Source organism: Lissotriton vulgaris, unplaced genomic scaffold (assembly GCF_964263255.1).
Source record: "Lissotriton vulgaris unplaced genomic scaffold, aLisVul1.2 SCAFFOLD_1729, whole genome shotgun sequence".
Lineage (NCBI taxonomy): Eukaryota > Metazoa > Chordata > Amphibia > Caudata > Salamandridae > Lissotriton > Lissotriton vulgaris.
Genome location: NW_028254431.1, coordinates 157,444 through 175,886, shown reverse-complemented (window position 1 = coordinate 175,886; position 18,443 = coordinate 157,444). Strand labels below are relative to the sequence as shown.

The 18,443-nt window shown below is 48.8% G+C and overlaps 1 protein-coding gene across 1 annotated transcript in view; it reads right to left on the bottom strand.

Moving 5' to 3' along the window:
• Positions 1-18,443, bottom strand: part of GLMN (glomulin, FKBP associated protein) — a 148,966-nt gene that overhangs the window by 26,826 nt on the left and 103,697 nt on the right. Inside the window, exon 9 of the mRNA XM_086951669.1 lies at positions 11,075-11,198. Within this exon, the coding sequence (XP_086807795.1) occupies positions 11,075-11,198 (124 nt within the window). The remainder of the gene's footprint in view (positions 1-11,074; positions 11,199-18,443) is intronic.

Genomic DNA, 18,443 nt, shown 5'->3' with positions numbered 1-18,443 from the left:
AAGAAAAACTCTTGCGCAGTGTACGTGACAACTCTGGAATCAAGCAGATCTGGCAAGCCCCCAGGAACTAGTTCTGGAAGCGTTGGGTCGATTCCCTCCATGCGCGATAGTGTGCACTGATCTCCCCCGCCATTTCCTTCATCCGCTCCACGGCAATGGCACCCCCAGATAACGGTCAGTAAGAAGAGGAAGCAACAACTTGAGCTTTCCACTCGAAATGGAAAATCAATAACAACCCAGGACTCCGGTATTCTGACCTCACTAATAACAAGGAAGATAGTCAGAAATATAGAAAACCTAAACAAGTTCTTCTCTTTTAAAGATCCCTCCACAATCATAACATAATCCCAAAACACATACCCTCTTTCACCAGTCAAGTGTACTTGTGATGCAATAATAGAGAAGTTGAGTACCCTGCCAGATATCCGATATAAAACGAAGCATGGCGCCCTCTGTTTCCGAAACCACTAAGACAAAAAAACAGAACTGGCAGTCAAAGAAAGGGAAACCTCTCTAGGTCACGTCAAGTTAAAAGCTCTACACCCTCCACTGAGACACACCTTCCAAAGGATAGCACCACACGTATGACAAAGAAGTCACTCATTAACTCTATGTTGGATGTTCAATCTCCAAGGGACTCTCAAAAGCTGATCACGATTGATAATGGAAACTAAGAGATCTTAGAGATGTCAACTGTAAAGGGAAATACCAAACAGGGCAGTGACCCATCAGAATCGAGAGTGCAGAAGGGTTCACCACTGGCAAAAAGGCAACAAAAAAAAAGATTATGTAAAAGGAAGCAATAAAGGAGTAAATAATGCCTTAGTTAGCAGCGATGTTTGTGATATCGATCCAATTTTTGATAAACCCACTAAGAAGAGGCTGCTGACAATCGACCAACAAATATGCAATCTTTCTGCTTTTGGTAGCTCTCATAACGTAACCACAGCTGGAAGTCAAATCGCAAGTCACCATCCCCGTGACAGATATAGTTAGTATGGACCCAAACAAACCAAAAAAAATGACCAACAACCATCCTTGGATACTGAATGCGCAAACAGAGCACTGAATCCTCAAGTCAGCCGAGAAGGTTGTTCATCGGCCCCAAGTGACCTCGTTGAAATAAACATCAACTTGCCTACGTCTTCACGTAAAATAGCTATACAAATGACCTGAAAGTATAAAGATATCACGATAATGCACAAAGCAGGGAAGAACATTGTCATTTTAAATCCACAACATACTACCTCCGGCTTGGACCAATGTAAATCAAACAGGTTGTTAGTTACAGGTCCAAATACTATTCAACAAGGCTTGCTGAATACCATCTCAAATGAACAGGGAAACACAAAGGCCATCCTGTATCCATAATTTGACTGTAAAGGGCAACAAGACACCCTAAACAGAAGAAATATTCTGAAATTACTGAGAGATATACCATCACAGACTAATTTTACCACAGCAACATTATCTCACCAGCGACAATCTCAGTGACGTTTTTATCATCATACAAGAATAATTTAAGAGAAACCACTCTTGTAGACTAGGACTCCCCAGTCATAGTGTCCATGGTGCTAAAAGAAATACATTATTTCAACGCCCGGGGAATCTCCATCTTGCCCTATGCTCAGCCTTGCTACCATACTTATTGGAAAATTGCACATCAAAGACCTCAAAAAAGATTCAACCTCCTGTGCACTCAATATTTAAAGGAGCACCTAGCAAATCACCTAAAAAAGTGGCTAACAAAAACATAATTTTAATGCCCTCTCCACTGGTGTAATTTTGGTCCCTGGAGGAGGATTGGGGCTGGCTCTCACAGGCCTTGCAAAAACCTTCAGCCACATGAACTGCACTTTGTCACCCCCACAAAAAGAACACATGCTCTCTAAAAATGTGCTTGTGGAACATTGCAGGGGCGAAAATCCACACTAGAGGATAGGAATTCCCCACCAATATGGAAGAAGTATGATATCATAGCACTTCAGGAAACATGGGCAATGACCTCGCTCCCAGTTAAGGGTTATATGCATTACAATATCCTTGCAACTAAGCAATATAAGTTTGGGAGACCAAGAGGAGGCCTTGCGATGTATATAACTTTATTTTTACAAACAGAAGTAAAAGTCCAAATGGAAACTGGCCAAGGAATGCACGACTTGGAATTAAAGAACTGGAACAAACATGGAAAGTCATCCATTTTATTGATTAATGGCTATATCCATCCAGACCCAGTGATGAAAACAGATCTCATGAGCAAACTGGTAACTCTTGTACAAGATCTGACGCATCATACCCCAATGTTGAGTATCCCAACTGGAGATCTTAAATGAACATACAGTAAAATCCGAGCAAAGAAGAACTCCTGATAGCTCAAACTTTGTACTGGAAAATTCCTACCCAACACACAAGAAAAACATTGCTGTGACAAATTGGGTGAATATTTTACAAACAAGGTTGAATATGCAGGTGTTAGGGTGCTAAACAGTAGGGGTATCACTCACATCCCGCAGAACTTCACGTATCACAGGCCAAGCTTGCAATTTATTATTGATTACACCCCGGTGTCGTTAAATTTAAATCCTGTTAAAGTAATTTAAAATAGAAACGACTGCTGACCGTGACCATCTCTCTCAAGTCATAGAATTCAACCTAGCTCTACCAAGGTCCCCAGGATGAACTAAAAGACGTAGTCCCCCCATATACAGCTGATTTTAAAAGAATAAAATGCTCAGATCATTCATTTCCTATCATAGCACTTATGACGGAGGAATTAATAAATAAATGTGAGCTGGAACATAACAGCCCGATACTATCTTGGGAAGTGTATTGCTGTATTTTTTTATTGCATCGTACAATAAGGGCAATTTTGGTCCATGTAAAAAAAAAAAAAGACCTTACATTGCTCACCAGGCTAGAAGAAAACCTCACCCGCTTGCAGACAAGCAAAACAGAAACTAACAGCCACATGCATCAAAGTCCGGTTTTGAGATTCCTAATTTGCGATTTTTACCGAATCGCAAATAAGGAATCGCAAAACGGGATGCATGATTGAAAGTGCATAAAATTAGCGATTCGGTAAAAATCGCAATTTTTACCGAATCGCAAATATTATGCGAATTCCAATTTGCGATTTCGCAATTCCCATTGATTCATATGGGCCGAAAGGCCCATAGGAATCAATGGGAATTGCGAATTTGCAAATTAGAATTCGCAACAAATTAGAATTCGCAAAATGTTGATGCATTCCACACCCCTGAAATGTATTTTGAAGTGCATGTTTCAAACACACATGTCCTAAGGACATGTGTGTCTGTAACATGACAGTGTTTTGAAATGCAAATTAGAGCATTTTAACACATTTTCGCAAATTACCACGAGGTTCAACCTCGTAGTAATTTGCACCCCAGATTTGCGAATTCGCAATTTTAAAATTAATCATGCATTGCTTTTAAGGAATCGCAAATTTGCGATTCCCTAAAAGCAATCGCATTTTTGGAATTCGCTAAAAATAGCGATTTCACCAAAAATGCTTGATGCATCCCAGAAACCTATTTAGGAATCGCAAACGGCCGAATTTTGTGATTCGCACCGTTTGCACTTCCTAAATAGGTTGATGCATGTGGGCCTAAATCAAGCCCTCCAGACCTTGAGGAAATCAGGACCCTCTACCATACTCTTATCAACTGAAAATTGCAGAAAAGTAGTCCAAGAACCAATAATGGGAGGACAGATGAGTCCAGGCAGACGACTCGTTGGCCAAACTACTTTACTTCGGTAATCAATGGAATTCAACAAACTTCTGCAAAATAGTAAATTTGTTCCAAGACAGATCAATGCTTTGTTTAATTCAAATAGATCTGAGACTACCTGGGCCTCCCACTCGACCACGAAACTACCCAGAAAACCTGAAACTGCAGGGGATGTTCTCCAAGATTGACAAAGAATCTGAGGCAGTAACCGGGGTATAAAACGGCACCTGCTGACAAGGATGCAACTGTTCTACACAAACTTGGATAAGAACAAAAATACGGAATTTGACTCGCCTTTCCCAGGCAAAAAAAAAGCCACCCAGGTCCTCAAGCAAGGGTGTGTTCTTGTTCATGCTGTCTTCAATCTTTTCTTATTAGACCTGATGAAAGTACTTGATGCGACAAACAGTCATTCTTCACGGCTGGGATCCTTCAGCATAAATAACTGACTGTACGCAGACAATATTTTCCTCTGTAGTACCGCAAGAGTCAGTCTACAGGAACTGATGAACACACTATTCAAGAAAGCTTGTGAAAACGCACCGAAAATTAACAGAAACAAGACAAATGTCATGTCCATTACAAGACGAACCAAGTGTCATACAACGTGGTCACTGAACAAGCAGCCTCTGGATACTGTGGATATTTATAAATACCTGGGCATCCCAATAGATGACAAAGGCGCTTTTGTTACTGAAAGACAGCTACAAATAGAACTGGTAAAGCCCGTATTGCAGCCTTTTGCACCCTTTCAAACAATCTTAAAGTTATGTTATCTTATTTATACATCGCATTGCTGCCCCAGCAACGGGGCGAACCAGCGCTGGATCCACAGAATACCAGACTGAAAACGGGGCAGAACAGAGGATTATTCAGCGAAGAGCCAGGTCTTGACTGTCTTCCTGAAAACCCCATGATCCTGTATGCTCTTAATAGTGCACGGGAGAACATTCCAGAGAGAGGAAGCTAAGACCCGAAATGACCGACATCCAGCCTGTGCTCGTCTAACACGAGGGACACGTAGAAGATGTTGATTAGAGGAGTGGAGGGCGCTTTCCGGTACATAGGGGGTAAGGAGATTAGCTAGAATGAAAGGGGTTTGTGCATGGAGAATTCTATGAGAGATACACAAGGACTTAAAAAGTGGCTAAGTTATGTTCTGGGTCTATTTAAAATGTCCAGCAAAAGATTGCATTTAGACTTTATTGCGAACCAGTCCATATAGTGAATCTGGATTTGTGTACTTCAAACATATGTTGTACCAGTCACTTTGGCATAAGAATGTGGAACAAAGAGACACGTTAGTGATAGATTCCTTACCTTAGAATATCCCCAGGCGTCAGACTGGATCCGGAAACTTTTGCGTAGCAATACCCCTGCGCGCCGCTAGGCGTCGTCTGCGGCTCCGCGTCCGTCGTCGGCGTCGTGAGCGCCGGGATGACGTCGTCGGAGTACTTAGACGGCGCCCATGCGCGCTGACGTCAGTTCTTCTTTTTTCCGCGCCAGCTAGCGCAGATCCGGAAGAAGCTCTACCCCCAGTCAATTTTTGACTGAAATTTTTGATCCTTTTTGATCTCTCTCTCTTTGTCGATTTTTCGACTATCGGTGCCAGGGATGCCCGGGTTCAAGCCTTGTTCGAAGTGCGACCGACTCATGTCGGTCACGGACCCCCATCGCCGGTGCCTGAAGTGCTTAGGCCTCGACCACGACGATCGAACCTGCTCCGACTGCCGGGCCCTGACGTCGAAGGCTAGGCGGGAGCGGTCCCGCAAGCGTCTCGAGCTGAGGCAGTCGGCCCCGCGCCGCTCCAGGTCCCAGTCCCGGTCCCACGGGAGGTCGAGGGACAGGTCGCGAGGTCGGAGTCATCGACGCTCCGGGAGTGGACACGGTTCGTCTGGTTCCAAGTCCTCAGGTAAGAGGCATGAGAGGTCGGAGCGACGTCATCGATCCTCCGACCCGCCCCGACGCTCGCACGATGCGGCCGGGGACTCGGGCGACACCGCCCACGCGGCTCCGCGGGAGTCGCAGGCGTCGCCGCCTGCCCCACACCTTCGGGTCCCTGGGCACGGCGCGACGCAGGAGGAGGTCGAGAGGTACCTCATGGCCATGAGGGCCCTCCCTCCTCAGTCGGTTCCCGTGGCGCCTTCGGGCCGATCGGTTCCGTCTGGAGGTCCTTCCGGGTCGGGTGCTTCGGCCCCGACGACGTCGGGTGCTTCGGGCCCGGCGCCGCTGGCGACTTCGGTCTCGGCGCCGCAGGACCTCGCTGGATCCGGCTCCGGATCCGGGACCTCCCCGGTCGACCTTACGACCTCGCCGGCGCCGTCCCTTCAGGTGTCGTCCCCGGCAGCCGATGTGGTTGCCGCCCCCAATGTCTCCTGCGGTTCTGCTCAGGCGTCGGGAGGGCGCCGCTGGGCGCCGATTCCGTCGGCCTTTGGAGATTTTTATCTCCACGAGGAGGCCCTGGCTGTTAATCCTGGTCTCCAGGACACAGGTGACGAGGAGGCTTGGGAGGGGTCCGAGGACCCTCTGGCACATGATTGCCAGTCACAGCAGGACTGGACAAATGAGCTTGGGGAGGCCAGTGGTATTGACACCTCGCCAGACACTGGATTTACTTCGCCCCCGACTGTGGCTTCGGAGGCGGGTTCTGCTTACAGTGTAGTGTTGACGAAGGCAGCTAAGGCCTTAAACCTTCAGCTCCCCGTCGCGGCCGTGAGGACTAATCTCCTCACAGAGGTCCTCAAACCGCAGTCAGGCTCCGCGGAGCCCCTCCTGCCGTTCAATGAGGCCTTGTGTGACGTTCTTCTGGGCACTTGGTCCAAGCCCGCCACAGGCCAGCCTGTGGACAGGAACGTGGCCAGACGCTACCGCCCGGCACCGGGCGACCCATGCTTTTTGTCCACCCATCCCACCCCCGAGAGTCTGGTCATCCAGGCCTCAAACTCCCAAACCACATTCCCGTCGGCCCCGCCCGACAGGGAATCCAAGAGATATGAACAGTTCGGGAAGAAGGTTTTCTCGTCTGTAAGCCTAGGGCTGCGGTCTGTGAACACCGCCTGTCTCTTGGGCCGCTACACCCACACTCTGTAGGACACGGTTGCGGAGGTGCTGCCCAGATGCCCGGAGGAGGTCCAGGCTAAACTCAGCCAAGCCCTTGCGGACGGCCGAGATGCAGCACGCTTTTCTATCCGGTGTGGGCTGGATACAACGGACTCACTGGGCAGGGCGATGGCAACGACGGTGGCGGTTCGGCGCCACGCCTGGTTGAGGTCCGCCAACTTCTCGGCCGATGTCCAGGCCACCCTCCTGGACATGCCGTTTGATGGCCGTCGCCTCTTCGGCGACAAGGCAGACCATGCGCTGGAACGTTTCAAGGACTCCAGGGCTACGGCCAAGTCCTTGGGCCTTACGGCCCCACGCCAGCAATCGGGTGCCTTTCGCTCCTTTCGTGGCCACGGAAGGGGCGCCCCACCACGGACCGCCAGCCACACGCCGCAAAATGTCCAGCAACGCGGTGGCGGACGTGGGAACCGCCGTGGCGGTCGGGGCCCGCGGCGAGGCCAGTCCACACCTCCCTCAGCAGCGCCTGCCTCAAAACCTTCCTAGTCCGAGTTTTCAGGCCCATGTGACGCCCGTGGGGGGCAGGGTTCGCCATCACCTTCCCCACTGGCATACAGTCACTTCGGACAGGTGGGTGCTGCAGATTGTCCAAAGGGGCTACTCCCTCCCCTTCGAGACATCCCCTCCATCCATGCCACCACAATGCCACCGTGTGTCGGGGGATCACTTGCAACTTCTGCAAGAGGAGGTCTCGGCCCTCTTGGCCAAGAGGGCCATCGAGCGCGTTACTGGGCCAGAAGTAGGGTGTGGTTGTTACTCCCACTACTTTCTGGTGCCCAAGAAGGGCAAAGGGGGCCTACGCCCTATCTTGGACTTGCGGAACGTCAACTGCTTCCTCCGAACGGAGAAGTTCAAGATGCTCACTTTGGCTCAGGTCCTGGCTGCTCTGGACCCGGGAGACTGGATGGTAGCGTTGGACCTGCAGGACGCCTATTTCCACATCCCCGTCCTGCCGGCCCACCGGCGTTACCTGCGGTTCACGGTAGGCCAAGAGCACTTTCAGTTTACCGTGCTCCCCTTCGGCCTTACCAGCGCCCCACGGGTGTTCACGAAAGTGATGGCGGTGGTCGCGGCTCATCTGCGCAGGCAGGGGGTATCAGTCTTCCCCTACCTCGACGACTGGTTGTTGAAGGCGGGCTCGCCCCAGACAGTCGTCAGCCACCTCCAGACTACGGCCAACCTCCTGCACCTGCTGGGGTTCTCCATCAATGTGCCGAAGTCACACCTGTGTCCCTCTCAAAAGCTCCTCTTCATCGGAGCGGTTCTCGACTCGGCGCAGTTTCGGGTTTATCCACCCGAGCAGCGGGTTCGGGATATTCAGGCTCTGGTTCCAATCTTCCAGCCATTATCCCGAGTCTCGGTCAGGTTGACGCTCCGGCTTCTGGGACTGATGGCCTCCTGCATCCTTCTGGTGCGTCACGCCAGGTGGCGGATGCGGGCTCTGCAGTGGGACCTGAAGTTTCAGTGGGCCCAGCATCAGGGCAACCTGTCCGATCATGTCCTGATCTCGGAGGGCACTGCGAGACAACTGCAGTGGTGGCTCACGGACCGCGACTGGGTCAGTGGCGGATCCCTCTCCCTACCCCACCCGGAGCACGTAGTTGTGACGGACGCGTCCCTCCAGGGCTGGGGGGGCCACATGGGAGAGGCGGAGATCAGAGGCCTCTGGTCTCCGGCGGAGTCCCGGCTCCATATCAACTTGCTGGAGCTTCGGGCGATTCGTCTAGCACTGAAAGCATTCCTCCCCTCTGTCCGGGGACGTGTAGTGCAAGTGTTCACCGACAACACCACCGCCATGTGGTACTGCAACAAACAGGGCGGGGTGGGGTCGTGGACCCTTTGCCAGGAGGCTCTGCGCCTATGGCAATGGCTGGAACATCAGGGCGTGACCCTGGTGGTTCAACACCTGGCAGGCTCTCTGAATGCCAGGGCGGACGAACTCAGCCGTCGGTGCATGATGGATCACGAATGGCGTCTGTACTCGGACGTGGCGCAAGGTCTCTTTCAGCAGTGGGGAGAGCCTTGGTTAGATCTATTCGCCACAGAAGAGAACGCGCAATGTCATCAGTTCTGCGCGTTGGAATTTCCAAGGCGGCACTCGCTCGGAGACGCTTTTCGTCGCGAGTGGAGCTGCGGTCTGTTGTACGCCTTTCCGCCTATACCGCTTCTGCCCAGAGTGCTGAAGAAGATCAGGCGCGACCGGGCCCAGGTTATCCTTGTGGCTCCGGACTGGGCACGAAGATACTGGTATCCCGAGCTACTCAGCATGTCAGTCGATCCCCCGATTCGTCTGCCTCTTCGGGAGGACCTTCTGTCGCAGCAGCAGGGGACGGTCCTGCACCCGAGCCTGTCCAGTCTCCACCTACAAGCTTGGAGATTGAGCGGCGGCAGTTGAGGCCATTTGACTTGCCTCCTGAAGTCTGTGATATCATTCTGGCAGCCAGGCGTCCCTCCACGAAGTCGGTATACGCCTGCCGGTGGAACAGATTTGTGGCATGGTGCACAGCAAAGGCTGTGGATCCTCTCTCTGCACCCCTTTCGGAGGTGCTGCTCTTTCTTCTTTCCCTTGCCCAGCAGGGCTCTGCTCTGGGCACTCTTAAAGGGTACCTTTCTGCTCTATCGACCTTCTTGAGGCTACCAGATCAGCCTTCTTTATTCAAGTCCCCTATTGTAAGTAGATTTCTGAAGGGCATCACACACATGTTCCCTCCTGTTCCCTTCGTGATGCCCCAGTGGGACTTGAATCTTGTTCTCACTTATCTGATGTGTGCTCCCTTTGAGCCACTTCATAACTGTCCTCTTCGTCTCCTTACTCTGAAGACTGCCTTCCTGGTTGCCATCACCTCTGCCAGGAGAGTGAGTGAGCTCCAGGCTCTTTCTTCTTCTCCACCTTTCCTGTCTGTTCATCCTGACAAGGTGGTGTTACGTACACGACCTTCCTTTCTGCCCAAGGTTGTCACAGCCTTCCACATCGGGCAGTCCATTACCTTGCCCACTTTCTTTCCGCCTCCGCATCCCTCGAAAGAGGAAGAGAGGCTCCACCGTCTGGATCCAAAACGTGCGCTCTCCTACTACCTAGATCGCACACGCCAATTCCGGGTGGATGACCAACTCTTCGTTGGTTACGTGGGCGCGAAGAAGGGTAAGGCGGTGCACAAGAGGACCATCTCTAGATGGATCATCCTGTGCATCCAAGCATGTTACTCCATGGCGAGGAAGGAGCCCCCGGCTGGATTGCGGGCTCACTCCACTCGGGCCACGGCAACGACAACTGCTCTGGGCCGAGGTGTCCCCCTGCAGGACATTTGCCAGGCAGCCACGTGGGCCTCGCTGCACACGTTCGCAAGGCACTACTGCCTGGACAGTCAAGTCCGGAGGGATGGCTTCTTTGGCCGTTCCGTCCTCCAGGACTTTCTGGTGTGATATTGGTTCGCAGACCCACCACCGGGGTTGGTATTGCTGGGGTATCTATTCTAAGGTAAGGAATCTATCACTAACGTGTCTCTTTCAGATGCATAAGTTACTACTTGTGTAACGATATATCTGTAAGAGACATTAGTTAGTGATAGATTCCTTACCGACCCACCCATCCTCCCCGTTCTGCGAACCGATATCTTGGGCTAAGGTCATCCCCTTTCAGGGCCCTAGTTTCATGGCACCAGTGTTAGTTCTATCATGGCTCTGCGTATCTGGCGCGGAAAAGCTGTGTGTCAGAACTGACGTCAGCGCGCATGGGCGCCGTCTAAGTACTCCGACGACGTCATCCAGGCGCTCACGACGCCGACGACGGACGCGGAGCCGCAGACGACGCCTACCGGCGCGCAGGGGTATTGCTACGCAAAAGTTTCCGGATCCAGTCTGACGCCTGGGGATATTCTAAGGTAAGGAATCTATCACTAACTAATGTCTCTTACAGATATATCGTTACACAAGTAGTAACTTGTGCGATGTGAAGTTTCCAGGAAGTGGTAAACGTCTGAGGAGCAATGTTGATCAATTTTATCTGGTAAGGAATTCTAGAATACATGAAACACTGTGACTGGATTTAACTATAAAAGTAAATCTGTTCATTATATTTGCAGTTACGGCGCATTACATGTGGCGTAAGTTTCACTGATCACATACATACCTCCCAAACTGATCAATTTGTGTACTTTAAAAAAAACAGTTTTCTGTCTACATATTTAATGTAATAGTCTTACTATGCTTGTTTTCTTTTGCATTCTTTAATTCAGCTTCATAGTGGGCTTTTGACATGTCAAGTGCTGTATGCAGAGGTTTGAGGAAATTCTTCTCAGTCCACTCAAGTTCAGTCCATATTTCAGTCTGTTTATAAAAACAAATGTAAACAAAACAGTCAAAAACAATCATTACTGTTTAAGAAGTAAATCTTTCTAAATACATGTCAAAGCAGTACCTCTTAACAAAAAAGGTTTACTGGCAGCAACAAACACAAATTGCACCAACATTATTTTGCTGCATAAACAGTGTAAATGTAGTCTCAAACAAACTTCTACCTCTTTGAGGGTGGGGGGGTTAGGGGGGGCTAAAGCACCCTAAACAAATAGCAACACAAATGTATACTTTATTTAGCAACAGTTTATTTGTAACACCTTTTTTATTTGAAGAACTTGCATGGTTTCTTGCCAAATAAGATTAATTGCTCAATACTGAACATTTTAAAACAAAATGCAAAGATCCTTCAGTTTTGTACGGCAGTTTCTATGACCAATAAATTACACATCAAATAAAAGATTTTCTTAATCCAACACACTCTTTCTCCCTCACAATCAGTTGGAGGCACAGCAACTTTGAAGACGCGACCAAATGCAGATTTGAGCTAACTGATCAAATGATTTAAAGTGATCAAGTGCCCCCAGAAGATCCTTAAGCATTTTCTCTTAGTTCCAACTTACACCTAAACAACAAAAGAGGGAGACAGAGGAAAAAGGAGAGGACTAGTCCTTCAAACGATTATCAAATAATCAAATTGAGTCACTCCAAGAAATCTGGAAACTAGTTCAACCTCGTAGTGGAAAGGAAAAAAGTTTTTCTTTTAAGTAACTCTCACCCGCCAGGGTTACCCCTTGGTTGCATGTTTCATTATAGGGTTCATCCCTAACCTGCTATGGAAAGGGGCGCGTTACGGCCGATGGATACGTAGGAGCACTGATAGTATGTTATGCCTATACACCTACACTGATTGCAAGGATATTTGGAGTGTTTTTTTTGTTGTTGTAAAAACGGTGTTAAAAATATCTGGCTAGTAGGAAAAGGACTATTTTATTTAACCCCTAGTTGAATAGATTAAAAAATGGGGATGAAGAGAAACTATTAGGGTAATTTACTCTTTGCATCTCTGGTCGACTAGTTTTAACCCTACCCCAAGGCTATTCATCAGGACCTAAGATGGTTACTCCCCGTTATTCCTCCCACAGTCATCAAATCTCTCAATAAGTGAAAAAATAGATATAATGAAAATACATGAAAATAAACGTATACAGCATCTATTTGGTCTGTTCTTCTGTTTTATGTAAATATGCCCTAGTTAGGCCTCATGAGTCAAATCGGGGGAGAAGAGACGCCTGTAGTCATACTTTCGTCAAGGCTACTCCCTCGTTATGGGATTACCCGCTCGCCCGTGGTTCCGGGAAAAGGCTTGACTGCTGCTGCCTCAAGTATCAAGCACATTTTCCGGGTGGAATAGCTGTCTGATAGAATCCGTTCTGGTGTTCTTACAACAGGGAAACAGGGTGAGGGAACACTTGCCCACTCACAGTCAGGCAAAGTGGAATTCCATACGGGGACTGCGCAATGTCCAACTCATCATCAGGGTCTGAATCTCAGCACTGCACTGCATCCGAAGGATACCAATACCTTACACTGCACTGTATGTCATTGGTACTAACACACTGCATCCCACTGGGTCATAGGCATACACATATGAATAAACTCCAGCGACATTTTGTATGAATACTCTCAGTAGGATGCCATCAAAATGTGCAAATAGACGATTATATCTCAAATACTGACTTATTTCTCGTCTGTTTTACTATAAATACTGTTAAACATAATACCGGACAGTAAGTCAAACCAACAGAATCAAGCAAGAAGAATGGGAAGTGTGGTGCTGGGTGGTAATAATGTTAATTAGACACATATTAAGCTTTTCTGTTATTTGCAAGCATTGCGATCAGCCCCTAAGGATACACAGGTGAGGCCTGCTACAAAGTGTTTCCAGACCGATGTGCATACTGCTGGGTCGAATCTGAGGTGGCACGGTGAGCAAAAGAATGATGAATGGGATGCGGCCGATTAACAGTTGAAATGAATTCAAGCATTCTATCTAGGGCTGCACCACTGGAACCAGGCTGCACCAAGCTGATGAGCTCCAATCAGTGTAAAACTGGTCTGGGGTTTCTTCTGGTCCCCTTCAGAGAGGGCCTGGCTGGGCCATTCGGTCTGGACCAATCTGAGCCGGCACAGTAAGCAAAATAATGATGGACTGGGATGCTGCCCTGAGTCACTACCGTAATTAGATGCAAAGCAAGTGTGTGGCTGAAGAGGTGAGCGAGGTGCTGCAGCAGACTGGCTGAGCGCACTGTGTCATAACACTACTAAGGACAGTACAAGACAGGTAGCAGCAGTATATGCTTTTTTCAGAACAGTGAAAATGTGCTTCTGCAGTGCAAGATGCTCAGTGTGTGAGAATTAAGTATGCATGACTGCTACCTGTGTGCAACCCTGTTTGTGAATTGCTCAGGCTTGCAGATATCATTTCTGTGTCTAGCTAAACATATTTTTTCCACTTATTACAGAAAATTACAGATGCACTTTTGTTCCCCAAGTGTGCTTGCGCATTCATAATTTACTAAAACCAAGAGAATGTTACTTACCCTGCTCGCATCTGTTTGTGGCATGTATGCTGTAGATTTACGTGCTTTGCATACTCCTGCCATCTAGTGTTGGACCCAGAAGTGTGCAAGTTATTTTTGCTTGAAAAAGTCTTTCGAGTCATGAGGTATTGTGACTCCTCTTGTTGATAATGGACATGAGCATCAAATCCATTGTTTTCCTGCATGGCAGGTGAGGATGAATGTGGAGTGAAGCGATGTATGGAGAGATATGTTCATGCAAGAGAGAGAACTATAGGAGTGTGATTACTATAACAGCCACAGGCATCCGGGTAGGAGCATGTGAATCTATATTTTATATAATTATATATAATCTATATGCCACAAACAGATGCTTACACGGTAAAATACATTTTCCATTCAACGCACGTGTGAGTGTAGATACACATGCTCTTCATAGACTGTAAAACAGTCTCCCCCACCAAAAACAAACCGTGACTCGCCTGTGGGTATTGCAGACTAAAACAGCGTACAAAGTACTGCCCAGCCAACGTTGGCTAGTTGTCTGGCCAGCACGTTCACACAGTAGTGTTTTGTGAAGGTGTGTTGTGTGACCATGTAGCCCCCTCACAGATGTCAGCCATGGGAATGTTTCCAAGACAGCCATAGAGGACCCCTTTTCCAGGTAGAGTGGGCTCTAGGAGGAATAGATAAAGCCCTCTTGGGTTTTGTGTAGCATGTTTGGATACATTTGACTATCCATCTGGCTATGCTTAATTTAGAAAGAGATGCCCCTTTATGAGGTTTGGAAAATGCAATAAAGAGTTGTTGCGTCTTTCTGAATGGTTTAGTTTAGTCCTTTTCATATAGTACATGAAAGCTCGCTTTACATCTAAGATGTGGAAAGCCCGTTCCACAACTAAGTCAGATTGTAGAAAGAAAACAGTAAGTTTGATGGACTACTTAAGTTGGACCAGGTAAACCACCTTTAAAATGAATTTGTATTTGTGCGGCGTACACCCTTACCTCTGTGTACTTGAAATAAAGGTTCTTCTAGTGTAATGCCTGAAGCTCACTTACACACCTGAGTGATGTGATGGCAACACAGAATGCCACCTTCCAAGAAAGAAATTGAAGGAGGTAGGTGCAGAGGGAATCAAATGGGAGACCCATATGTCTTGTGAGTACAATATAGAGATTCCAAATTGGGGACCAGAGGACCCAAGTCGGGATTTCCCTCTTAAGGCCCTCCATGAAAGCCTTAATGACTGGTATTTGGAAAATGGAAGACGTATTGCCTGTTCTGAAGATAGGCAGCCAACTGCAGACAAATGAGGGCAAATAGGTGTGAAGGCCAGACCACACATCTGCCTGCAGGTGGAGTAGGTATCAGACCATGTTCTGGACCCTGGGTATCAAAGGGTCAATTTGTTTGGAATTACAATAATAGTCAGAATGTTTCCATCCAACAGTGTAACAGGTCTGTGTGGTAGGCCTGCATGCTTCTTTAGGGTGCTCATGCATTCGGATGGTAAGTTAAGGTACCAAATTCTAAGACCTCAGGAGCCAGATCAAAAGACTGAGTGACTTAGGTGCCTGACTTCTTCATGGTTCTGCGTAAGAAGATACAGCATGTTGGGGACCTCTTGTGCGGAACCACTGAGAGTTCCAGCAGGGTCATGAACCAGAGCTGGCTGGTATAAGTGGGACCCACCAGGATGAAGGTGATGGACATCTGGTGTAACCTTCAAACCACAAACGAAAGAAGGGGGAGAGGCGGAAAAGCATAGGCAAATGTCCCTGACCAGTTCATCCATACTGCGTTGACTATGGACTGTAGGTATGGAAACCTGGAGGCGAAGCTTGAGCATTTGGTATTCTCTGCAGTGGCAAAGAGGTCTATCAGTGGGGACCCCTCCTTGTTGAAAGTACATGTGAAGGACTTGCAGGTGGAGTTCCCACTTGTGGACCTGTTGCCACATCCTGCCGAGGAGGTCTGCAAAGTTGTTGTCCACTCCTGAGAGGTATTCCACCAACAGGTGGGTCTTGTGGCATAGGGTCCACTGCAAAATGCTCTGAGGGAGGTGAGAGATGTGGGGAGATCAAGTACCACCGTGTTTCAGAAGGTAGTACATGGCCGTCATGTTGTCCTGCCGGAAGAGCACGACCTTGCCTGTCATGTGGGGCAGAAAAGCCTTCAGCACTAATTGGAAGGATAACAGCTCCAATTAGTTAATGCGGAGACCCTGATGTCTGGGTTTCCATTGGTCTTGGAAGAGTCAGGTCCTGTAAGTGCACCCCTCGTCCTATGAGTGAGGTGTCCATTGTGATGGTCATTTGCAGAACTGGGCCGAGAAAAGACTGGCCCTGCAACAGTTTGTTGGTGGTCCACCCCTGCAAAGAGCGATGAATGTGGCGGCTGAACAACACTAGATCATCCAAAGATTCTGCTTGGATGGATCTGTACATGTGTCACCTGGCATGGGAGACTATAGCAATACAGGTAGCCATTAGGTCGAAGAGGCACATGACTGTCCTGACTATGACCTGTCGGACAGTTTGGAAGAGAGGAACCAGTGCCTGAAAGGACTGTATCCGGGAAGGTTGGAGCTGGTGTTGATTGATCGTAAACCTAAACTCGTGCAAAAGGTTTATTGTGACCTGTGTGTGTTCGCAACACTGTTGTAGGGTGGCGCTCTTGATCAGCCAGTCGTTCAAGTAAGGTAGAACATGGGTGAGCGGCTAACATTGCAAGGTACTTGGTGAACACTCAAAGTGCTGTGGTGACCCCGAAGGGAAGCACCTTGAACTGTTAATGGTTTCCAAAGAGCACAAACCCGGGAGAGCTGCGCTGCGCCGGGTGGATTGGTATGTGGAAGTAAGCGTGGTTGAGGTCAAGACAGGCCATGAAGCAGCCTTACTGTAGCAGCGAAATAACACCCTGAAGAGAGACCAAGTGAAAATGCTCTCATAGGATGTGTTAGTTGAGGGGCCTGAGATCTAGAATAGGTCAGAGGGAGCAACCCTCCTTTGTGATTCAGGACTCCTGTGCCCTCTAGATGGAGTGGCCCTTTGAGGATGAGCGATATGACCCCTTCCCTGAGCAGACGTTGGTGTTCTGGGGAAGAGTCCGAGTTTGCGGGGTGGTGCGGTGAGAGGCGTGAACATAAGCTCCAGACAGTAACCATGTTGGAAATGTCCAACACCCACTGGTCGGAGGTGATGTCCACCCTTTGTGGACCCTGCCCAACAGGTTTTGTGTGATCAGGGAATAGAAGGTGGAGGTAAGTTCGGGCGGTGGCAGCTTCTATGGGGGAGCCACCCTTTAACATTGCTGCTGTGGCAGAAACCCCTAAAGTAGCCTTTAGAGGAGGGTTGCTAGGCCTGTAGGAGCTGGAAAACTGTGAAGGCTTCAGGGAATGTGTTCTTCGAGCCTCCACAATAGGGTGTACAGCAAAAGGGCCTGTAAGGGGCGGACGTTTGCAGGATATGCATTGCCTTTGCCATCTCTGTATCTTTCTTTATTTCTTTCCAGCATTTGGTCAACCTGTGGCCCAAATAGATCTTGGCCGTTGAATGGGATGCTGAGCAAGAGTTGCTGAACTTCTAGCTTAAAGCTGGAGATATAGAGCCTATGGAGGAGGTCACTTGACATCCCGAGCTGCAGTATCGGCGGCATCAAGGGCACATCGAATTGTGGTATTCGCGATGAGTTTGCCCTCGGAGACTAGCTTGTGTGCCCTCCTTCCCTGATCCTCTGAGAGAAATTGGAGGAGCTCCTCCATTTCATTTCAGTGAGTGTGATCATAACTGGAGAGCAAACCTATAGAATTTGCGATGTGCCACTGATTGCCTGACTATGCAGCGACTCTTTTGCCTGCGGCGTCAATCTGTTTGCTCGCCATATACGGTGGAAGTTTGTCACCACTGCCCTTCAAGTTTGCTCGCTTGCAGGCGGTGTGTACCACCAAGCAGTCAGGAGGTAGTTGGCCCCAAATGTAGACGGGATCAGTTCGGGATGCTTTATACTTTTTATCCACTTGAGGAGTGATAACCCCGGGTATAACCTGTCTGGGTCTTGGAAGATATATGGGGCAGGTCGCAACATGCTCTTGATCATAGAAAAATATGTAGTCAAACGGTGGGTGGTGGAGAGCATTTTAAAAAGGAAATCCTCTTCCATGGGGTCGACATGCATTGTCAACCCTGTGGTATGAAGCTACCATAGCTTCCAACTTGTGGTAAGATGTGGAGTCATCAGGGGGTGAAGGCTGGGCAGAAGTCTAAATCAGTGTCCCCTTGAGGGTCCACATCATGGGAGCCCCTGGCATCGCAATATGGGGGTGTATTTGGCAGCAGCTCTTCTTGAGGCGGAAGCCGGAAAGACTGCGGCGATTTTGTGAATATTTTAATGCTTTTAAAATTGTCACGTTTAAGAACTGTATTTTTGTTATGCACACCGCATTTTAATTCTTTTCCAAGACACCGCACAGCCGATTGGACGCTGTCGCGGAGGTCCGGATACACCCTGTCGCCATCTTGGGGGAAGTGGAGGGTTGATGCTCCAGTTGCCCGGCCCCTCCCGCCTTTCTCCATCTAGAAATGGTCGTCATCACTCGGCCGCGCAGCGGGCGTGCCGATGGCGCGCCAAAGGCGAGCCCGTCTGCGCTTGTCCGCGATCAAGACTCGACCAGGGTCGGTTCCCCTGTTCGTTTGA